This window comes from Alosa pseudoharengus, unplaced genomic scaffold, assembly GCF_046254945.1.
Source record: "Alosa pseudoharengus isolate Yale_2024_CS ecotype anadromous, Long Island Sound unplaced genomic scaffold, YU_APseudo_1.1 YU_APseudo_1.1_scf_24, whole genome shotgun sequence".
NCBI classification, from domain to species: Eukaryota; Metazoa; Chordata; class Actinopteri; order Clupeiformes; family Clupeidae; genus Alosa; species Alosa pseudoharengus.
The window spans coordinates 27635257-27656810 of NW_027468689.1; the positions used below are offsets into that span (position 1 = coordinate 27635257).

Genomic DNA, 21554 nt, shown 5'->3' on the forward strand with positions numbered 1-21554 from the left:
AACGTCTGCCACTGTTTGCCGAATTTGAACGCACCTCAGGTGTCCTTGAATGTGTGTTAGAGACTAATTGATGTAAACATGGCCACACAACCCCTCCTCTATCCACACAGTATATCTCCATACCATCAACCCAACCCAAACACTTCCAAAACTATGCTTAACACAGGACTTAGAACTCCTGAACAAACACACACACATAGGAACGTATACACACACACACACACACACACACACACACACACACACACACACACACACACACACACACACACACACACACACACACACACACACACACACACACACACACACACACACACACACACACACACACACACACACACACACACACACTCACCTGGCCTCCGGCAGCTCTACGGACTTCCTGTCGTCGATGGTGGGCTGGGCGTCGCCCTCCAGCGTCTCCATCTGCTTGTGCCGTTGCTGTTGCTTGGCGTGGATCTCCCTGAGCTCCTGCAAAGCATGGTGGGATAGAGGAGGACAGGTGAGGGGAGGAGGCACGGGGGGGGGGGGGGAGGGAGGAGGAGAGGGGGGCGCAAGGAGGGCTGCTTCTGCTTACGGTGACGCCAAACACACTCTCGCTCTCACACACACACACACACATATACACACACACGACACACACAGACGCACGCGCTCGCGCTGTCTGCCGCTGTTACCCTGCAAGCGCCACTCAAGACTCAGGTGCCACTCTCCTCTGTTCTTTCCCTCCAAGTCTCCAACAGGAACTAGTCTACTCTCTGCCCTGCCATTTACACCTGCAGACAGGTGTGTGAGAGAATGTGAGTGTGTGTATGTGTGCGTAACACTGTAACATCATGTACCTCCTTGTGACTAAGTGTGTGTGTGTGTGTGTGTGTGTGTGTGTGTGTGTGTGACTTCACATGTCTATGTACATGTCACTGGTATGGCTTGTTGGATGCGCTGAGCGCTTTGAGACACACTTGCATGGAACGCGGTGTGACAGACAGGTGAGCTCACATGGCGACCCGCAGCAGGGGCTGCTGGGAGGCTCCTGCGAGCCACCATTGTCACGGAAACAGAACTCAAGGTTACAGTTACCAGAGATGACTCCAGGGGGTCGGCAGGGGTGGTCCAGTGTGTCGGCAACCAGGGCACAACACAACACTGCTTATGTTCATGTGGGGTCCCGCACTTCTGAACTACATCTCACCTAAATCCTACTTCTGAGTCTTACACTTCTAAACTACAGCTCACCTAAATCCTACTTCTGAGTCTCACACTTCTAAACTACAGCTCACCTAAATCAGACTATTGAGTCTCACACTCCTAAACTACAGCTCACCTAAATCCTACTTCTGAGTCTCACACTTCTAAACTACAGCTCACCTAAATCCTACTTCTGAGTCTCACACTTCTAAACTACAGCTCACCTAAATCAGACTATTGAGTCTCACACTCCTAAACTACAGCTCACCTAAATCAGACTATTGAGTCACACACTCCTAAACTACAGCTCACCTAAATCAGACTATTGAGTCTTACACTCCTAAACTACAGCTCACCTAAATCAGACTATTGAGTCTCACACTCCTAAACTACAGCTCACCTAAATCAGACTATTGAGTCTCACACTTCCCATACTCCCAAGCTACATTCATAAGTTTTGCATCAATGTGTAAAATATGCACATGTGAGTGAAGATCTGAGAGAAGACTGAAAACGTCCTCTATGTAGTAAAGTATGGATTCTTTAGCCTGCTATTGCATGAGCACTATACTGTATGCTAACATAAAAATAATCGATCAGTGTATTTTAACATCTAATGCTTTGACCTGAGGCCTGATTCATGGGAACACTCTCAGGTATGTTTGAACAGGCCTAGACAGGACAGCTATTGTACTTCTGTGAACACAGAACTGCTGCTGCTGCTGCATAGACTGTGATCACCATCTCTCCTCCTCCACACCCTCCCACACAAAACCACTAAACCCCCAATCCAACATAAGCAAAGACAGGCGGTAAAACACATCACAAGATCTTCAAGCCACTTCAACCCACAGGCACAAAGAGCAAGTACCAACCAATTAGCATTAGAGCACACACACACACACAATTACAAACACACAATTACACACACACACACACACACACACACACACACACACACACACACACACACACACACACACACACACACACACACACACACACACACACACACACACACACACACACACCTGACAAACCAAAGCTGGGTCATAGTTGGAGGAGCACACACAGTTAGAACTCATGAACTGGACTGGTTATCATAATGAGAATCATCATCATCATCATCACCATCACCACCATGCTGTACACATGAGTGAGTGAGTGAGTGAGTGAATGAGTGAGTAGGGGCCAAAATCAAGCAATAGGGATTGATCTCTGTACGGAGAGAAGATACTGAACTAGACATTTTTAACGCTAGTGTTACAAAGACAACGCAGAGTAAAAGAATCTGATTTAGTGACTCAAGCACAAAGGCTACACAGTTACACTAATGACGTACACACTGAAGCACTCTACACTCTTGAGAACAACGCAAACCTCACTGTGAGACAACTATGCGTATTTAACAACTACGCAAGGCAAAAAACAGTTATCATAAAAATAACCATAGCAAATCACTTTTAAATCTACTACTAAAAAAAATGGCCAAATTAAATTACAGGCTAATTGAATCCAGTGACATTTAGTCATAAACTAAATGACCAAAAATCGAATTGAAAAGGCCCTTAACCCTTAAAGGTGTAGGTTTTTGAACATTCTAAGTTCCGCAACAATTGAAGGTTCTAAAATTCTATGTTGAATTCAATGAACCCAGATATTCTTTAGAATGTTAATTTCCCAACATTCCCGTCACACCGGTGTGACGGTACTCCTTTAAGGGTTAAAAAAAGAGAAAAAAAGGAATAATTGACCACATCCAGATTCATGGAGAGATGAGAAAGCCAGCAATGACACACACACAGTCCATGGGGCATCTAACTACTACTGCACTCCCTTCAGACTGGGGAGAGGGGCTGACCTGGAGCAGGCTTTCCCCACCGTCTCAGTGGGGGGACATGGGGGCTTGGGTGCAGCAGCATGGGGGCATGTGTGGGGGTTGGAAGGGTGGGGTATTGGGTTGAAGTAGCGTAGCGTATTTGTGGGGGTTGTATGGGCGGTGTAAGGGGTCAGGAAAGCATGTGTGGCAGAGTGTGTCCAAGTGAGTGAGTGAGTGAGTGAGTGAGTGAGTGAGTGAGTGTGTGTGTGTGTGTGTGTGTGTGTGTGTGTGTGTGTGTGTGTGTGTGTGTGTGTGTGTGTGTGTGTGTGTGTGTGTGTGAGTGAGTGAGTGAGTGAGTGAGTGAGTGAGTGAGTGAGAGAGAGAGAGAGAGTGTGTGTGTGTGTGTGTGTGTGACAAAGAATAAACTGAACGTGAGTGAGTGAGTGAGTGAGTGTGTGAGTGTGTGTGTGAGAGTGTGTGTGTGTGTGTGTGTGTGAGAGTGTGTGTGTGTGTGTGTGTGTGTGAGTGAGTGAGTGTGTGAGTGAGTGAGTGTGTGTGTGAGTGTGTGAGTGAGTGAGTGTGTGTGTGTGTGTGTGTGTGAGAGTGTGTGTGTGTGTGTGTGTGTGTGAGAGTGTGTGTGTGTGTGTGTGTGTGAGTGAGTGAGTGTGTGAGTGAGTGAGTGAGTGTGTGTGTGTGTGTGGGGGGCAGAAGGGAGACCTGGAGGTAGCGCCCTATGCGCCTGAGACAGGCGGACAGGGAGGAGAGGCAGTCCTGCAGCGCCTCGTTCGCCAGCGAGCCCTCCCACTGCAAGAGATACACACACGCACCCACAAGGGCGCCGATCAGACCTGCTGCTGCCACAAGGCTGGACAGGGGTGGGTGTGGGGGTGTGGGGGTTTGCGTGTGGGTGTGGGGGTGCAATTGTGATGGATGGATAATTGTGTGACAGTAAGTATAGGATGGAAAATGGGTCTGACTGTATGCAAGTTTGTATGTGTGAGTGTGTGTCTGTGTGTCACCAAAGTTCACAATAAACAAATCAGATACGTACATAAATCAATCAGATCATTTTAGTCACAAATTTAATCAGCATTGTGGATTTAACGCTTAAAGCCAAGAAGCCAAACAGCTGGGCCTTTCTGTGTCTCTTCTGTGTCCAGGGATCCAACACATCTTCCATTTCAAAATGACACACACTGAGGTAAGACAATTATATTAACTATTCAAATGTAGAAACAAAGTGAACATGATGGGGGAGTAGTTCCAGAAAGGATGTGCAATTCCCCAGGGTATTACAAAGGAGAACAACACTAACAAATAATTGTAAATAATATCTACAAGAATTTTAAAAACTGGCTCTTGGGGAGTGTTGACCTCCACCAAGGTTAAGTGCCCAACATCACAACAATAGAAAAAGTGAAACTAGACCCTGTAAATGTTGATTTTTTTTCATACAGGTAAATATTTTGGCTGCACTGACTGCCTACACCATGAAAAACACTCTGCACACTTTCATTTATTTCAAATTTTATATTTTAGAAATCAAAATTGGGACAAAACCATAGTCTGGAAACACAAATCCTTTCCCAGACTATCTTGTTCCCCATACCTATCCTGACTTAAGGTGACTAATGACAGATTCCATATTTTTCCATACTGTGTAGGAACCCTAGATTCCATACCTTCCCATACTACTTATGAACCATGTCTGTCTGTCTGTCTCTCTGTCTCCCTACCAGTCTGTCTCTGTCAGTGTTAGATGGACAGAGTCCCTGTGGGGTGAGTAGTGTTACTACCAACTTAGCAAGAGGCACAGACCAGACCAGACCAGACCACAATTCAAGCTTGACAGTTGTTTTGGGTTTTTTTGTTTTTGCCAAAGGAATGCAGTGCTCTAAATAACCAGCGAGGGGCAGCAGAGAGCAAGTGCAGTGTTGTTGCAGAGATGCAGAGGAGGTTTGAGTCAGGGGGAAAGGGGGGGGTAATTGTTTGGGGGGGGGTGGGCAGTTATTCAGGCAGGCGGGCTGGCGGATGGGCATCTACCTGTCTGCCCATCTGTTCTTCCAGGGTGAGCTCCAGGTGTAGGCTCTCTAGCCGGGAGGTGCGTGTCTGGTAGAAGCGCCCCAAAGACTGTGACGGGGGCCCAGGGTGGAGCGTAGGTTGGGGTGTGGGGGGGAGGTGTGCAGGTGGAGGGGTGTGCCGGAGGAGAGAGGGTCGAGTGCGATCACACGTTGCGCAGGTACGGGTGCAGAGTGTACGAATGTAGGTGATGAAGGAGGCACAACCAAGCCACGCAGACAGTGCCAGGTGTGAGCGAGGTGGGCATAGACACGGCCAGGTGGGTGGGTGGACGGATTGGTGGTGACACAGGTGGGCATTGGACAGGACGGTGAGGGGGGTTGACAGAGCAGAGTGAGCGACAGTCAGAGACAATGAGAGAAGGAGAGAGGGCCCTCCAGCGCTCAGACACTCACTGCCTCTTCTCACTGACACAACACCGCCCACCCCACACAGGGAACAGGACAGAGGACACACACACACACACACACTCACACACACACTCACTCAAACATGTCTCAGACAAAGGGGTATACATACATGCAGACACACACATACACACACTTAGCTAGTCTGTCTCCGTCACTCACACCACAACATACACAGTGTTCCAGCTACAGGACAGATCAATTCGGTCCAAACCCCAGTCCCCTGTCCACATTGCCACACACACACCAATAACACAAAGAAACACAAGGGAAAAAGCAAACTACAGAAGTTGGTTAGAGACAGCAGTGCTGTTATGGGATAAGTCTAAGCACAGTGATCTGATCCCTCACGTGTCCAACCTAGTAGAGGTGTGTGTGTGTGTGTGTGTGTGTGTGTGTGTGTCTGTCACAGCTGTAAACTAGGGGAAGTAAACAAGCTATATTAAATGTGTTGCGATGCGTGTACATTTCCTATCACTTAACTATAAGACATGACCATGCACCTACTATGTCTACTTCTCAGATGTAACAGTGAAAAGTGTATACAGTATGTGTTCCAAGACCTTGCACTCTGTGTGTGTGTGTATGTGTGTTCCCCTACCTTGAGCTGTGTGTTGAAGGCGTCTATCTCCAGCAGTTTGGCGCGCGTCTCCTGCTCCACCTCATCCAGCTGATCCTTCAGCTGCTGCCGTGCCGTCTCCTTCACCTGCAGCGCCCTCTGCAGGTTCGTCAGGGAGTCTCCTGACACACAAAACGGGGCAAAGGTCAGAGGTCAGCGAGGATGCACCAACATGGAAGCACAGAAAATATCTTTCCTGACCAGAAGGTGAATATATATATATATATTTTTTTTTTTTTTGTTGTCTAAATGCAAAATGCTGCTCACTCAAATCTATCTCACAATAATGCATTCCTGAAGGGATAGTGTGAGTTTTTCTTTAGGTCTTCTTTGCTTACAAGCACATTAAGAGGTGTGATATGTTATTGTATTCCGGAGCGTTCCACAGCAGAGATAAGGTTGTCAGAGACACACATGCTTCCCTTCGCTTCCCTCTTCCTGCCTGTTTGAGACGAGACTTCTCCCTTCCAGTCTCAGAAAACAAGATGTCCTTGAGCAACTCTGCTGTCTTGTACCAACAGGCCTCACCACTGCCCAACAATAACTTGTATACAACTAGAATGGAATAAAAGCTGTTTTTATTAGCTGGATGTTTGTTTGTTTGTTTGTTTAATTTAAGGCCATTTCCGCAACTAAGGCTATTTAATGGCCAGAGCACTGTGTGTTACAGAAACTTAAATATGTTTCTTAAAATCTATGCTAATAAGATATTCTAAAACCTTCAAAGGTGGGACCTTACTAAAAACATCAGCTATAGAATTTTTATGAATCCCCAACTTCGTGTCGAGGTTATAAATGATGTGCTGGGTCTGAACATGCACACTTGCAAAGGCACATGTGTCAAAGCACCAACATTCACACAGTTCACACTCACACAAAGAGTAGGCTGTTTACACACACACACAGACTCACAAACACACACACACAAAGTGTAGGCTGTTCACACACACAGACATAGTGTAGGCTGTTCACATACACACACACTTACTGTGTAGGCTGTTCTGCTGGACCTGTTTGAGCTGGTCATTCAGACACTGCTTATCCGGGATCAGACGAGCCAGCCACTGCTGAGACTCCTGAGGGACGGAAACACACACACACACACACACACACACACACACACACACACACACACACACACACACACACACACACACACACACACACACACACACACACACACACACACACACACACACACACACACACACACACACACACACACACACACACAAACAAAGGACAGTTAGGCAGGTCAGATAAAGAACATAGGGGTAGAGAGAGCGATAGATCCAGAGAGATAAATAGGACGATAGGGAGGCTATAGAGAGTGAAGGAGATAAGACAGGAAAAAGAATTGGAGAGAAGAGGAAGGAGATATCTATCCATTTAGTGTGTGTGTGTGTGTGTGTGTGTATGTATGTGTATGTGTGTGTGAGCATATACTGTATTATGTGTGTTAGAGAGAGAGAACGTATAAGTGAGTATGTGTATCAGCATGTGGGACAGACTGGTTGTGTGTATTTGTGGATATGTGTGTGCGCGGGGGTGTGTGTGTGTACCTGCAGCTGCTGCTGTAGTGTGGTGATCTCGGCGATGCGGAGCTCGCGGGTCTTGTTAGTGTTCTCGATCTCCTGCCGCTGACCCGAGAGACGCGAGCGCAGGTCCAGCAGCTTTCCCTCCAGCTGTGTTTTCTTATCGCTCTGACCACACACACACACACACACACACACACACACACACACACACACACACACACACACACACACACACACACACACACACACACACACACACACACACACACACACACACACACACACACACACACACACACACACACACACACACACACACACCAAAAACATGATACAAAATGTTTCTCCTTTGTGGAATCTCAAATCTTATCTGAAATTATAAGGTTTAGTGTGTGTGTCAGAGTTGCAAAGTGTTTATGCACATGCATGACTGACTGTGTGTATGTATGTGTATGTGTTTGAACTAAAGTGTATGTGTAGTCTGTGTTAGAATGGCATTGAATTGAGTGTGTGTGTGTGTGTTCTGCATGCTTGTGTGTGCTCCGCACCAGGGCCTCCAGCTCAAACTCCAGGGTTTTCTTGCGGGCCTTGAGTAGAACGATGTTCTCCTGTTCTCGGTTCCTCTGGTTCAGGAGTTCCTGCCGGCGGTTCCGCTCCCACTCTAGCTGCCGCTGGCGCTCCAGCTCACGCTTGGCAGCCTGGCAGAAAGAGACAGAACAGTTACACACACACACACACACACACACACACACACACACACACACACACACCACACCACAACCACACACCCACACACACCACACCACACCACAACCACACACACACACACACACACACCACACCACAACCACACACCCACACATACCACACCACACCACAACCACACACACACACACACACACACACACACACACACACACACACACACACACCACACCACAACCACACACACACACACACACACACACACACACACACACACCACACCACAACCACACACCCACACATACCACACCACACCACACACACACACACACCACACCACAACCACACACACACACACCACACCACAACCACAACCACAACCACACACACCCACACCAACCACAACCACACACACACACACACCACACCACACCACAACCACAACCACACACACCACAACCACAACCACACACACCACAACCACACAACCACACACACCAACCACAACCACACACACACACACACCACACCACAACCACACACACACACCACACACACACCCACACCACAACCACACCACACACACACACACACACACACACACACACACACACACACACACACACACACACACACACACACACACACACACACACACACACACAACCACACACACCACACCACAACCACACACACACACACACCACACCACAACCACACACACCAACCACACACACACACACACACACACACACCACAACCACACACACACACACAACACCACAACCACACACACACACACCACACCACAACCACACACACACACACCACACCACCACACACACACACACGTGTCTTCTCAACATCTTACCCCCTCCCTCCCTAGATGGGTGCCTCTCCTCACTACCGGTGCTCATAGTCTCTCTCTCACACTATCTCTGTCTGTGTCTGACACTTGGTAGTCTTTCCTGTTTCACACTGCACTTTTTTTAACACTGTGCACATCACTGTGCAGGGCTATGGCACGAGGGGGTTGGGTGGGGATTTTTTTTGTTTCTGTGTAGAGCGATTCTGTCTGTGCCTGTTGCCAAGCAACAACATCATCAAAACAGTCAGCTGTCTTTTCTGTACCAAACTGCTTTTACTCAAAGTTTCTGCACAGTGACTGGTTTCAGTGTGCACCTTGCCCATCTGTTCCAAACTCCTCTGTCTTCTGACTGATTTCCCATCACATCTTTCACAACAAGAGTGCACTGAATGCAGAACTTGTCTCCCTTCTCAGCCACCTCTTTGATCTCCCAACTCTTCATCCTCCCTTCCTCTCTCCTCTCCATCTCTACGTCCCTCCTCCTCCTCCTCTTGCTGTCTCTCTGATTCTCCAGCTACTACTCCTATCACTTCACCTCTTCCTCATCACTGTTCATCTCCTTCCTTCCTCCTCACCTCACTCCTCTCAATCTCCTTGTGTCTCTCCTCCTCCCTCTGTCTCGAGCTCCTACAGTATAATCACTCCATCCTCTTTTTTCCCTCTCTCTTCCTCCTCACCTCTCTCCATCTCCTTGTGTCTCTGATCCTTCCCCTGTCTCTTGAGTTCCTACTCTCTCCCTCACCATCTCACTCTTTCTCCTCCTCCTCACCTCTCTCCTCTCAATATTCTCCTCTCTCTCTCTCTCCTACTATATGATCACTCCATCATCTTTTTTCCCCTCTCCCTCTCTCACCTCCTCCTCTCGATTTTTTTGTCTATCCTCCTCCCTCTGTCTCTTGAGCTCCTACTATATATGATCACTCCATCCTATTTTTCCATTTCTCCTCCTCTCTCTTTCCTCCTCTCCTCTCCTCTTCTCTCCTCTCCTCACCTCACCCTCTCTTTCTCTCTCTCCTCCTCCTCACCTCTCCCTCTCTCCTCCTCCTCACCTCACCTCTCTCTCTCTCTCCTCCTCCTGCTCCTCACCTCTCCCTCTCTTTCTCCTTTCTCTCCTCCTCCTCCTCCTCACCTCTCTCTATCTCTATCTCTCTCCCTCTCTCCTCCTCCTCACCTCACCTCTCCTCCTCCTCACCTCACCTCTCTCTCTCTCTCTCCTCCTCCTCCTGCTCCTCACCTCTCCCTCTCTTTCTCCTTTCTCTCCTCCTCCTCCTCACCTCTCTCTATCTCTCTCCCTCTCTCCTCCTCCTCACCTCACCTCTCCTCCTCCTCACCTTACCCCCCTCTCTCTCTCTCCTCCTCCTCCTCCTCCTCCTCCTCCTCACCTCTCTCTCTCTCTCTCTCTCTCTCTCCTGCTCCTCACCTCTCTCCTCTCGATCTCCTTGCGTCTCTCCTCCTCGCGCTGCCTCTCCAGCTCCCTCTGCTTCTCCAGCTGCCTCTCCAGCTGGTGCAGCCTGCGGCGCTCCTGCTCCTGGCGCTCGCGCTCCTTGCGCTCCTGCTCCTGCCGCTCCAGCGTGGCCACGCGCTCCGCCTCCTGACGCTGCTGCTCCAGCAGGGCCTGCCGACGCTTCTCCAGCTCCAGGTTGCCCCGCTCAAAGTTCTCACGCTTCTTGTCCTCGAACGTCACTGGAAGAACGGGAGAGGGGGTATGTGTGAGGTTAGAGTGTGGGAGTTGCTGAGAGAGATATTAGAGAGTGAGTGAGTGAGTGTGTGTGTGTGTGTGTGTGTGTGTGTGTGTGTGTGTGTGTGTACTCACCTGGCAATATCTTTGGGTCCTCCTCTTCGGGCTCTTCTGGTACGCGCAGGTCAACGGAATGCACACTTGTCACCGAGACCCCACTGCCTGAACGCACCCTCCTACATCCACAATGACACACGGACAAACAAAAACACACACACACACACGTGTCATGTGTCTGCAGAAAAACCTCGGTCAGGAAGACAGTGCATACTTGTGTGTGTATGTGAGAGTGTGTGTCCTGTGTGCGTGTGTGTGAGTGCGTGCATGCATGTGTGTGTGTGTGTATGTGTCTTACCTGAATGTGGGAGGAATAAAGTCGGGTGGGAGTAGTGGAGGAAGGGGCAAGCCTGACATCGCCATGTCAATCAGGTGCATCGCCAGGATGAACTCCTCGGCCGTCAACTTCCCGTCCTGGTCGATGTCCGAGAGGTTCCTGTGACACAGGCAGAGAGCAGAGGGTCAGACTCTTACTGGGTTACCTAGAGGCTCAACCTGGTTTAGGGCACGGATGGGGCCACTATGTTCAAATGGGCCAATTCTAACATGCAATTTAATGAACAATCAAATTAAATCAAATGATGTCTTAGCAAACTATGAGCATTGTTTATAACTCTTCAAACATACCAATGACTGAACACTAAAGTGAACGTGAGGTGAATCAAACAGTGGATTAAAAAGAGTTCAGAACGAGTGAAAAGAATTTGTCTGAACCCCTATCTTGGTCAGTTCCTGGTGTAAACAGGTAGTAAATCCCAGTGCTCACCATATGGTGGCCAGTTGAGCCTGTGGTAGACTGGACTGCATAAGGATGGTGCGCGCCTGGGGACCTGCACACAGACAGGACACACAAGAGACACGAGCAGGAAGTGAGACGGGAGCAGTGATGTCGACAGAGAGGAGGGGACATGAGGGGGAGAGGGACAGGTGAGAGGTTACCTGTGAGGTGGCCGCTCATCATCTTGTCGTGGCTGTTGAAGAGCTGGCGGTACTTTAGCCGGGACGACTGAGGCACGGCCCAGTCTGGGGGAGGGGGCGCCGCAGGGGCACTGAGGGCGTGGGGAGAGGGAGAGAGAGAGAGAGAGAGAGAGAGAGAGAGAGAGAGAGAGAGAGAGAGAGAGAGAGAGAGAGAGAGAGAGAGAGAGAGAGAGAGAGAGAGAGAGAGAGAGAGAGAGAGAGAAAAAGGGGTGTAAGATAGATGTTAGTGAGGACTTAGCGCCAGTGAGACGTAGGCGTAAGTGAAAGATAAGAGAATGAGTTTACACTGATGTTTCTGACGTGACGTAAAAAAAACCTGTTTAACGATTTGGAAAGTGTGCAAGAGAGAGAGAATCTAAGGCTCACCTGGGCGTCTCAAAGGACTGGCCCTTCTGGAGCTTGGCACTGGAGCGGTTAAAAGAAGAGCTTTTGTTGAGTGCTGCTGAGGCTGAGAAAAGAGAAAAGAGAGAGAGAGAGAGAGAGAGAGAGAGAGAGAGAGAGAGAGAGAGAGAGAGAGAGAGAGATGGAGAACGCATCCATCACCACACTTTCATTATCAGCTTGTGGAAACTTTACGGTCATCTCGGCGAAATACATACACCATACGGTCAAGACCAAGCGACGTACAGCACACAGGATACACATTTATGCTAACACATAACACACACTAACAGCACATAAGAACAAGATGACACATTAACTGATATATAAATATTTAAAACGGCAGTCTGTCCAACACCAGAGTCTGAGTATGCATGAGGCACACAGCGTCTTATTGGCTAAGCCTGATTGTGATGTCATGTGTGTAGCGCATACCTGGGTTGGTGAATCCGGTAATAGGCGGGATCATGGCAGGTGCTCCGTTGGGCATCGGTGGCACGGGAGGGGGCACGGAGGAGACCAGCGGTGGGGACATACCCATGCCTGGGATAGGGGGGATGGGCATGGGGGACACACCAGGTGGCACTCCTAAGGGCATGCCGGGAGGCAGGGTGGGCATCGGGGGGACTGGTGGCATGGCCGCTACACACAAACACATAGAGACATTCATGCAAAGAGAGAGAGAGAGAGAAAGAAATGTAAGACACACAGACTCATACACCCCTTAATATGCACACACTTGCACAAACACACGCGTGCGTGCGGGCGCGGACACACACACACACACACACACACACACACACACACACACACACACACACACACACACACACACACACACACACACACACACACACACACACACACACACACACACACACACACACACACACACACACACACACACACACACACACACACACACACACACACACACACACACACACACACACACACAAATGAACTGAGTGAGTGTGCTTAGCCTCTCATTCTTTCTATACAGACACCATGCAATTTCAATTAGTCTGTTTAAAAACAGGAGCAGCTACATTTGCACTGAAACACTACACACACACACCAATTGTTTTTCAACCAAATCTTAAATATGAACAATAAACAAACAAAACTCATACAAATAAAATTTAATAGAACTAATACAGAAAACATTGGTTATAGCACCCCTATATCATCACCAGTGACAACTATGGCAGCTGTGTGTGTGTGTGTGTGTGTGTGTGTGTGTGTGTGTGTGTGTGTGTGTGTACCGAAGGGCGGGGGCTGGGTCATGAGAGACGGCTGCTTCATGGAGGGGGGCAGCGAGGGGGGCAGTGGGTGGCCCTGCAGCTTCAGCTTGATTAGCTTCATGGCGATGGAGAACTCGTGCATGTCCATCTTCCCATCGCTGTTCATGTCAGCCAAGGCCCTGTAGTGGCCAGAGGGGCCAAGAGATGGAGGGATAGAGAGAGAGGGGAGAGAGAGAGAGAGAGAGAGAGAGAGAGAGAGAGACAGAGAGAGACAGACGAGGTCAACATCAGGCCACTGGGTCAGGCTCTGTGGCAGGGCATTAGTGTGCCATCCCGGTGCTGTTGGCACTGGCTTTGGGTGCCGCCACCAGGCCAGGACTGGGAGTTTTCACTGTTTACATCACATGACTGGAGACTGGCTCAGGTTGGCCAAAGGTCTGTTGTGGGGAGGTGTGGGGATTAGGCTGGTCAGTATGTTGCCGGCAACAATAAGATCATGGAACAACAACGCAGGAATTTAACTGTAGATATAATGCAGATCAGGGGCTGGAAGGCAGACCAGGCAGACTGTGATGTCATCCCACTGCAACTAGTGTGGTAAACATGAGACTATTACGTCCACTGAATTTAACGTGTGCGTCAATAACACACTAATATGTTGAGAAAGGGACAAGTGAATAAATGAAAGAAAAATAAAGATGAGACAGTTGAATTGATTAAACCAGTAATGACAGCACATCTAAATTCATTTGAGACGCAATGTGTCAGTGTGTGACGCAATTAATGGCAATGCCTACAATAACAGAAAAAAGTTACAATGGTACAATGTTAAATATGTCCTGGTCATTCTGTTAAGAGTACAGTAATGGTGGTCGTGCAGTCGCTTTACCCATTCAGAAATATCTCTATTGACATTTTAAGAATATACTGTGATATATGTATTGTTACTGTCTATGCTTTTGATTACCCTGTAATATCAATTTTAGGCCATAGCACCCAGCCCTATGCAGACGCGAGTTCAAATGTCTCCTAGCTAACAGCTAGAAAGGCAGTCAGATACAAATGGATACAAATGAGCACAGAAATGTCTTCTGTTTTGGCTACAGTGAGTCAGTGCCTGCTTGTTGTAGCGCAGGCTGGAGCTAGCCTCAGGGCAACTGAAGTAGGCCGCTTGCCCTTTTTCCAAATACAAATTCCAGACTTTTTCCAGACGTTTTTTTACAAACGGATTATTTGTTCCTCAACACTGCCACGTTTTGTAAGACAATTATGCGTTTCTGTTGTTGTTTTGACCTTTTTGGTTGACCAGCATTTCATGCATGTACTACTACAATGCAACACTTTTAGACTTGTTTAGACCTTCATCCAAATGCCCATGTGTTTACAATTCATAATTCTACACTTTCCTCCAACTTCCCAGCCCTGTGTGAGCACCCAGGAAGGAAGACACGTACCATATCTGGGCCAGGATCGGAGGGGGCAGGCCGGACTGGAGGAAGAAGTTCCTGGCCTGGTCACCTGAGGAAGGACACAAGCCAAGGTTCAAATGAGAGAGGACAAACACAAACACTAACAGCAAAAGGGGTGCAATGGAATCAATGCTACACAAGCTGGTGTGAGTAGATGAGAGAGAATCACAAACAGATTCAAAAAGAGAATGAAGTGAACGCAGTGGCTTTCAAAGCTGCACGGGTGAACTCTGGAAGGTTGGTTGGTGAACATTTGAGAACGAGAATAACACTTGGGTGGGAATAGCTGATAATGTATAAGATTGTGTTTATGAACGTGTACTTACTGGCATGAGAAAATGTGAATGTGTGTGTGTGTGTGTGTGTGTGTGTGTGTGTGTGTGTGTGTGTGTGTGTGTATGTGTGTGTGTGTATGTGTGTGTGTGTGGGCATGTGTGAGGACTCCAAGGAGGCTGAATGGGTCTCTCCAGCAGACAACAGTGTGAGTCGTCTCTGAGAGCTGCTCTTTCAACCCACAGAGACGCCCTTTATTCCACAGCAGCCAAAAACATCCCCAAACTCTCGACTCCTCTCCCACCCTCCCTTAGTCCCATATGGCCGCTCACTCTCTCTCCCACACACACAGACCCCACCTATCCTAGTGTCCATTCCTGTACACTTCCTACACATGCACACTCTCATTCCATTCAGTCTTTTTACATTCATCTCCCCCATCTTTCTTTCACTCACTTTCTTGCTTTCTCTCTTTCTCTCTCTCCATCCCCTCCCTCTGTTCATCCTTCCATCTCCCTCTCTCTCTCTACTTCCTCGCATCCTCACCAGACAAAGAGGGTCTTTCTGCTGACACACAGGCCCCGGGAAACACCCCGTGGACAAAAAAAGAAAACAGCCAAGTCGGGAAAACCCTCCTGGGGCGGCAGCAGACATGAAGGCTGCAGGAGCAGTGACCAGCTGTTAAAACGGTTTCAGACGCCGAGGGGCGTCGGGAGGAAGAGTGGACACATCAGAATCAGCGGATGACCCCGTGGTCCCTCGCTCTTCTTCCGTTTCAGGGTTTTCCCAAAGACGCTACCTCTCCCCGACTCTCCTCTCCCATCCTCCCTTCTGGTCACCTCATGCTAACTCAGAAATGGGATAACCTGATGACCTTCTCACATAGTTATGAACTTAAAGGTACAGTTTGCAACTCTGATCCAATAAACTCTTCCACTAAATCTTAAACAAGAACCTTTTGGCAGAATCAGGAACTGTGCTGTGTCTAGACTTTTGATAACAGACTGGTGATACTTTCTGGGCTGTAAGCTCTGGTTATGAACAGTGTCTCATTCTGGATCCCTCCTGTTCTGCTTTTGTAGGAAATGTTCAGGTCTGGTAATCCTCTGTTTATGCATCAGGATCAGGATGTTTTAATCAGTTTATTCTTTTACCTTGAGAAGAAACAACCTTTTTTTTTTTAACTCTCCTCTGATCCTATGTGAAGGTTGGGGGAAGTTTGCGTGTGCGTGTGCGTGCGGGTGCGTGTGCGTGTGCGTGCGTGTGTGTGTGTGTGTGTGTGTGTGTGTGTGTGTGTGTGTGTGTGAGATATGAGGGAAGGAAGAAAAACCAGAGCACACATGACAAGCGGAAGACAAAAGGGCAATGAGATTAAACTGCAATTATGGATGTCATTTCACTTCATTACTCTGAGGAAATGACAGAATCTCTCAAAAACAAGGCTGGCTCCAGAGTACATAGGGAAACAAGCGACACAACAAACAGATGCTAGTACAAGGCAACTGGGGAAGAGGTGGCGCGGGAGGAGAAGGGTTGATTTCCCACAATACTGCTGTGTCACCGTCCTCCCCTTTCATTTGTGTGAGTTCCGTCGGGCGCAGCCCTGCTCTACTGCACCAGCGGGAAGTGAGAGGGCACGGAGGGGGGGGGGGGGAGGAGAGGAGAGGGGGGGGGGCGAGAGGAAAAGGAACGGAGATGAAGACAAGAGGAAGGAGATGGAGGAGGAACAAAGAGTAGGGGAGAGGGGGAGAAACGACGAAACAGAGAGGAAGAGGGGGAGAACAGACGAGAGAGAGAGGGGGAGAAACAACGAAAGAGAGAGAGAGGGGGAGAACAGACGAAAGAGAGAGGGAGAGGGGGAGAAACAACGAAAGAGAGAGGGGGAGAAACGACGAAAGAGAGAGAGAGAGGGGGAGAAACAACGAAAGAGAGGGGGAGAAACAACGAAAGAGAGGGGGAGAACAGACGAAAGAGAGAGGGAGAGGGGGAGAAACAACAAAAGAGAGGGAGAGGGGGAGAAACGACGAAAGAGGAAGAGAGAGAGGGGTAGAAATGCAGAGGGTGATGCAGAGGGTGCTCCCTGATCTGTCTGTTTCAAACGTTGCATAAGCTTTCAGAAAACGTTGCAAAGACTGATGAAATGAAGGCAGAGTACGAACGGAAGGCTTCATCCGTATTGTTTTTAACACTGAGCATGAATGAGCCTTCAGAGAGAACAGGTTGCAATAGAAACAGGAGGAGAGGGAGAGAGAGGATGGGAGGATAAGAGGAGAAGGAGAGAAGAGTAGAAAGGAAGAAAATGCTCACCTGTGATGAAGCCAGCAGGGGTGGGCGCGAGACTGTGGAACTGCTGGTCATGTTTGACTCGCTCGTCCACAGAGATGACCCAGGTGTCCGCACCCCCTGGGGAGAGACGGGGGAGAGAGAGGGCAAGTGAGAGGAGTCTCATTTTGTCACATATTAACATGAACTAAAACTGACTTGAAACTAAACATTCTAATGTCTGTGAAATCACTGTGTTGACTGGCAAAAGAAACCTGCTGCTAGCATCTCAGAGCTTTGCACTCTGCATGGCATAAATTCAGATTTGTCCAAATGACGAAGCATTACATGCACAACTTTAGGGTACATATATCAACTGATATCAGCGAGGAATATGGAACAGGACAACACACAGACACGCTTTTGTCACCTCCAAGCAAATTAATTTATTTCTTTCTCTATGGAACAATGGCACTTGACAGATGCGACGCACCTTGCAGCGCTCAAAGTTGAAAAAAGTTCAACTTTTTTTTAACACTCACTATTTTGCAATACTCGTAATTTTGGAGGTGAAAAAAGTATGTGTGAGAATGTCACCTAAAAAGGGGAAAGAAACCAAATGGGAAAAGAAAGTCAGTTATAAAGAGAGAAAAATGATTTAAGGAAATAAAAACAAAACTGGAAAGGCTTGGCACACTAAAAACACAGCTGCACATTAAGGTGCCTGTAACCTGGTCTCACACACACACACACACACACACACACACCTGTTGTTATGCAAGGGCATGGCAAGTGTCAGATACATGTAATGGGTGTGGATTGTACAATAGGTTTGTCACTGGAAGAATGAGTCATTTTAGTCAGAGTGGAACATAATTCAAACTTCTGCTGAGTATGTGTGTGAGTGTTAATGTAGGCTTTTAGGAGAAAATAACGCATGGAAGTGTGGCCCATGTCCTTGACTGGAACAGGACATACAGGTCAAATTACTTTATGCCTAACCTGTGAGTGATTCTGCATGTGAGGTGAGAGTGAGAGTGTGTGCCTTACCTCCGAAGGACGTGGGAAACTGAGCCATGTTCAGTCAGTCAGCTGTAGCTGGGCCATAGACTCCTGCCAAACAGAAAATAAACACATCACATCATTGCACCTCCTCATTTCCACCTAGCCAGTATTTTTCCCACCTCTTCAACATATTTTTAATCGGTCACATAAATCCTCCCCTCATTTGTAAAAAGTATTTGGAATCTCTCTCTCTCTCTCTCTCTCTCAGTTCCTCTTCTCTGTGCTCTTTCAGCTAACTTCAGCCTACTTCTGGTTCACTCTTGTTCTACATAACCCCATGTATTTCATTCTCTCCAAGTGTCTCTGACCGTCTAAAAGGCTCAAAAAGATTTTTGTTATACCGGCATATTGCGATAGGTCATTATGTCATCAAATTGCAACACGCTTGGCCTGCTGGGATCGGCAACAACCACGAGGAGGCCACAGGTGTGGAAAAATGGCTGCGAGCGGTGAAGGTATTGTAACGATTTGATAGCGACACACACAGTTGTCCAATCAAAAGTTTTATTAGCTGAGAACGAGAGCAGGGTCACAGACACAGAACACAATACACATGGGGCAGGTCAAGTACACACACACGCTACACATACAGGGGTGGACGCAGCCCCCCACACAAAAATGATCACACACGAGGGAGAACTAAAAGGGAAACATGTCACAATAAAGACGCTAACTTTAGACTTATAACTTAGGAGAAATACAGACATAAACCCCCAAATGTTCACCCCCGTATCCCAGCATGCCCTGCGTGGGAGAACGCTAACAATGTCTTGTGCGCTGACGTTACAGTATGGAGGAGGAGGAGCTCGTAAAAAAGACTGGTGCAACGTCCATAATATGGACATGGTTTGGATTTAAAGCGTCGGATAGTGAGCAGAAAGCCATAATCTGCAAAATATGCCGGTCAACAGTGACAGCAAAGAGAGGTAACACAAGCAATCTGTTCTACCATCTGAAATCAAAACACGTTGTCGAATATGAGGAAAGCCAACGAATGCGTAGCACTGTTCCTCAAAAACCAAGTCAGTCCTAAGAAAAGTAAGGGAAAGGAGTATTTTGCACTGGAATGATGTTTCACTTTAAAATTGACATTGCCTTGTTTTAAATGTATACTGCTTGGAAGTTAAAGATTTATAATGTTCTCTATAATTGCAGTTTTGCACAATACATTTTAAATAAGTAACAATCTTGACTATTTTATGCAAGAACCTGCTAGACCTATATTGAAATTCACACACCAAATTATACCGCAATATGAATTTTAGGCCATATCGCCCACCCCTAGGCTACATTATGTCAGACTGTATAATAATATCTTCAGTAACAGCTCTTTTGAGAAATATCACAATAGATGAGAACTCGCCTAATAGAGGCTTTAGCTGTAATTGGGCATATGGGCAGCATTAACACTTTTGCTCTGTGCAGGAATAGATCAACAGAGCACTTCTCTGTGTGTGTGTGTGTGTGTGTGTGTGTGTGTGTCTTAGAGAAAGGAAGTACTGGAAATGGGTTTAAGACTTTATTGCAGGAGAGTTAAGAGATGCTTCCTCAGTCAGAGCCCCGGGTGGCCCCTGCGGAACAGAGTCCTGGGTCAGCAGTCAGGCTGGCCTCAGTTGACTCCCGACGCCACCGTTAAAGCCTTGTTCACATATAGGGCGACTCGTGCCAAGACACTATGTAATGTAAATGTAGCTCAGAGATTGCAGGCAAAATAACCACAGGAAGGGCAAACACTGTATATGTAAGCGAGCCTTAAGAGAAACTGGGAGAGTAACTGAGCCACCATCTTGACTCCTGGATCAGCAGTCACGACTCCGACAACACTGGCTAAGGTCTGGGAGAGAAACCGCCAACCTCGGCCATCTTGGCTCCAAGGCTCAGGGGAAACAGTTCAGGACCACAATAGAGGCCTGACACTGCTCACTCTCAGTTAGAGGAACGGCTGCTCCTTCGCTCTCTCTCACACACACACACACATTTTCCCTGACCTGAAAACACATGCTCTTTGATTTTCACAGATGCACACACCCCAGCCTACCCTCACACACATACGGTACAGTCACCTTCCTTTACCTTCACACCCACATACTCTCAGTTGCACTCTCTCTCTCAGTTACACAAACACACACTCGCTCTCACACACATTCCTGAGGTGTCTGTGTTGTCAAGGTGAGAGAGGGTCATCTCCTCCATCTGCAAATTTGCTCAGTGGCCAACCTGCAGCCATTTGCCACCTCCTCACCTTCTTTTTGATGGGTACCACACACACACACACACACACACACACACACACACACACACACACACACACACACACACACACACACACACACACACACACACACACACACACACACACACACACACACACACACACACACACACACACACACACACACACACACACACACACACACACACACACACACACACACACACACACACACACACACACACACCTCACTAGTATGGCGACGACACATAAACCCATAAACCACTCATGCACTCTTCCAAAGAAACACGCACATACAGCACCACACACAGTGACCTTAAACAGCCTCCATTTTAGACAGGCAGTTTCCAGTGTCAGCAGGGAGAGGGGGAAGCAGCATGGATGTTATATATGAGAGAGAGAGAGAGAGAGAAGAAAATAGAGAAGAATGCAGGCCCCCTCCTAGCCTGTAAGAAAGTGATCCAGAAGGCACAATCTGGGATCAGTTATCTGCCCAGCTGTGTAAATGCTGAAACATATACACACAGATTGTCTCACTCTCTACACACACACACACACACACACTGAGAGGGAGACAGAGAGCGAGAGACAGAGAGAGAGAGAGAGAGAGAGAGAGAGAGAGAGAGAG

At 47.9% G+C, this 21554-nt stretch overlaps 1 protein-coding gene across 2 annotated transcripts in view; it reads right to left on the reverse strand.

The window, feature by feature from the left end:
* Positions 1-21554, reverse strand: part of itsn1 (intersectin 1 (SH3 domain protein)) — a 53707-nt gene that overhangs the window by 24899 nt on the left and 7254 nt on the right. The window contains exons 2-18 of one of the 2 annotated variants that reach the window (XM_076303618.1): positions 18679-18741; positions 17674-17769; positions 15079-15142; positions 13646-13803; positions 12816-13022; positions 12366-12447; positions 11961-12070; positions 11788-11851; positions 11320-11457; positions 11040-11140; positions 10647-10909; positions 8202-8351; positions 7678-7818; positions 7104-7191; positions 6098-6237; positions 3728-3814; positions 359-474 (exon numbers count right to left, since the gene is read on the reverse strand). In XM_076303618.1, the coding sequence (XP_076159733.1) occupies positions 359-474; positions 3728-3814; positions 6098-6237; positions 7104-7191; positions 7678-7818; positions 8202-8351; positions 10647-10909; positions 11040-11140; positions 11320-11457; positions 11788-11851; positions 11961-12070; positions 12366-12447; positions 12816-13022; positions 13646-13803; positions 15079-15142; positions 17674-17769; positions 18679-18706 (2033 nt within the window). In that variant the 5' untranslated portion in view covers positions 18707-18741. The remainder of the gene's footprint in view (positions 1-358; positions 475-3727; positions 3815-6097; positions 6238-7103; positions 7192-7677; positions 7819-8201; positions 8352-10646; positions 10910-11039; positions 11141-11319; positions 11458-11787; positions 11852-11960; positions 12071-12365; positions 12448-12815; positions 13023-13645; positions 13804-15078; positions 15143-17673; positions 17770-18678; positions 18742-21554) is intronic. The other variant, XM_076303619.1, reaches the window with a different exon arrangement.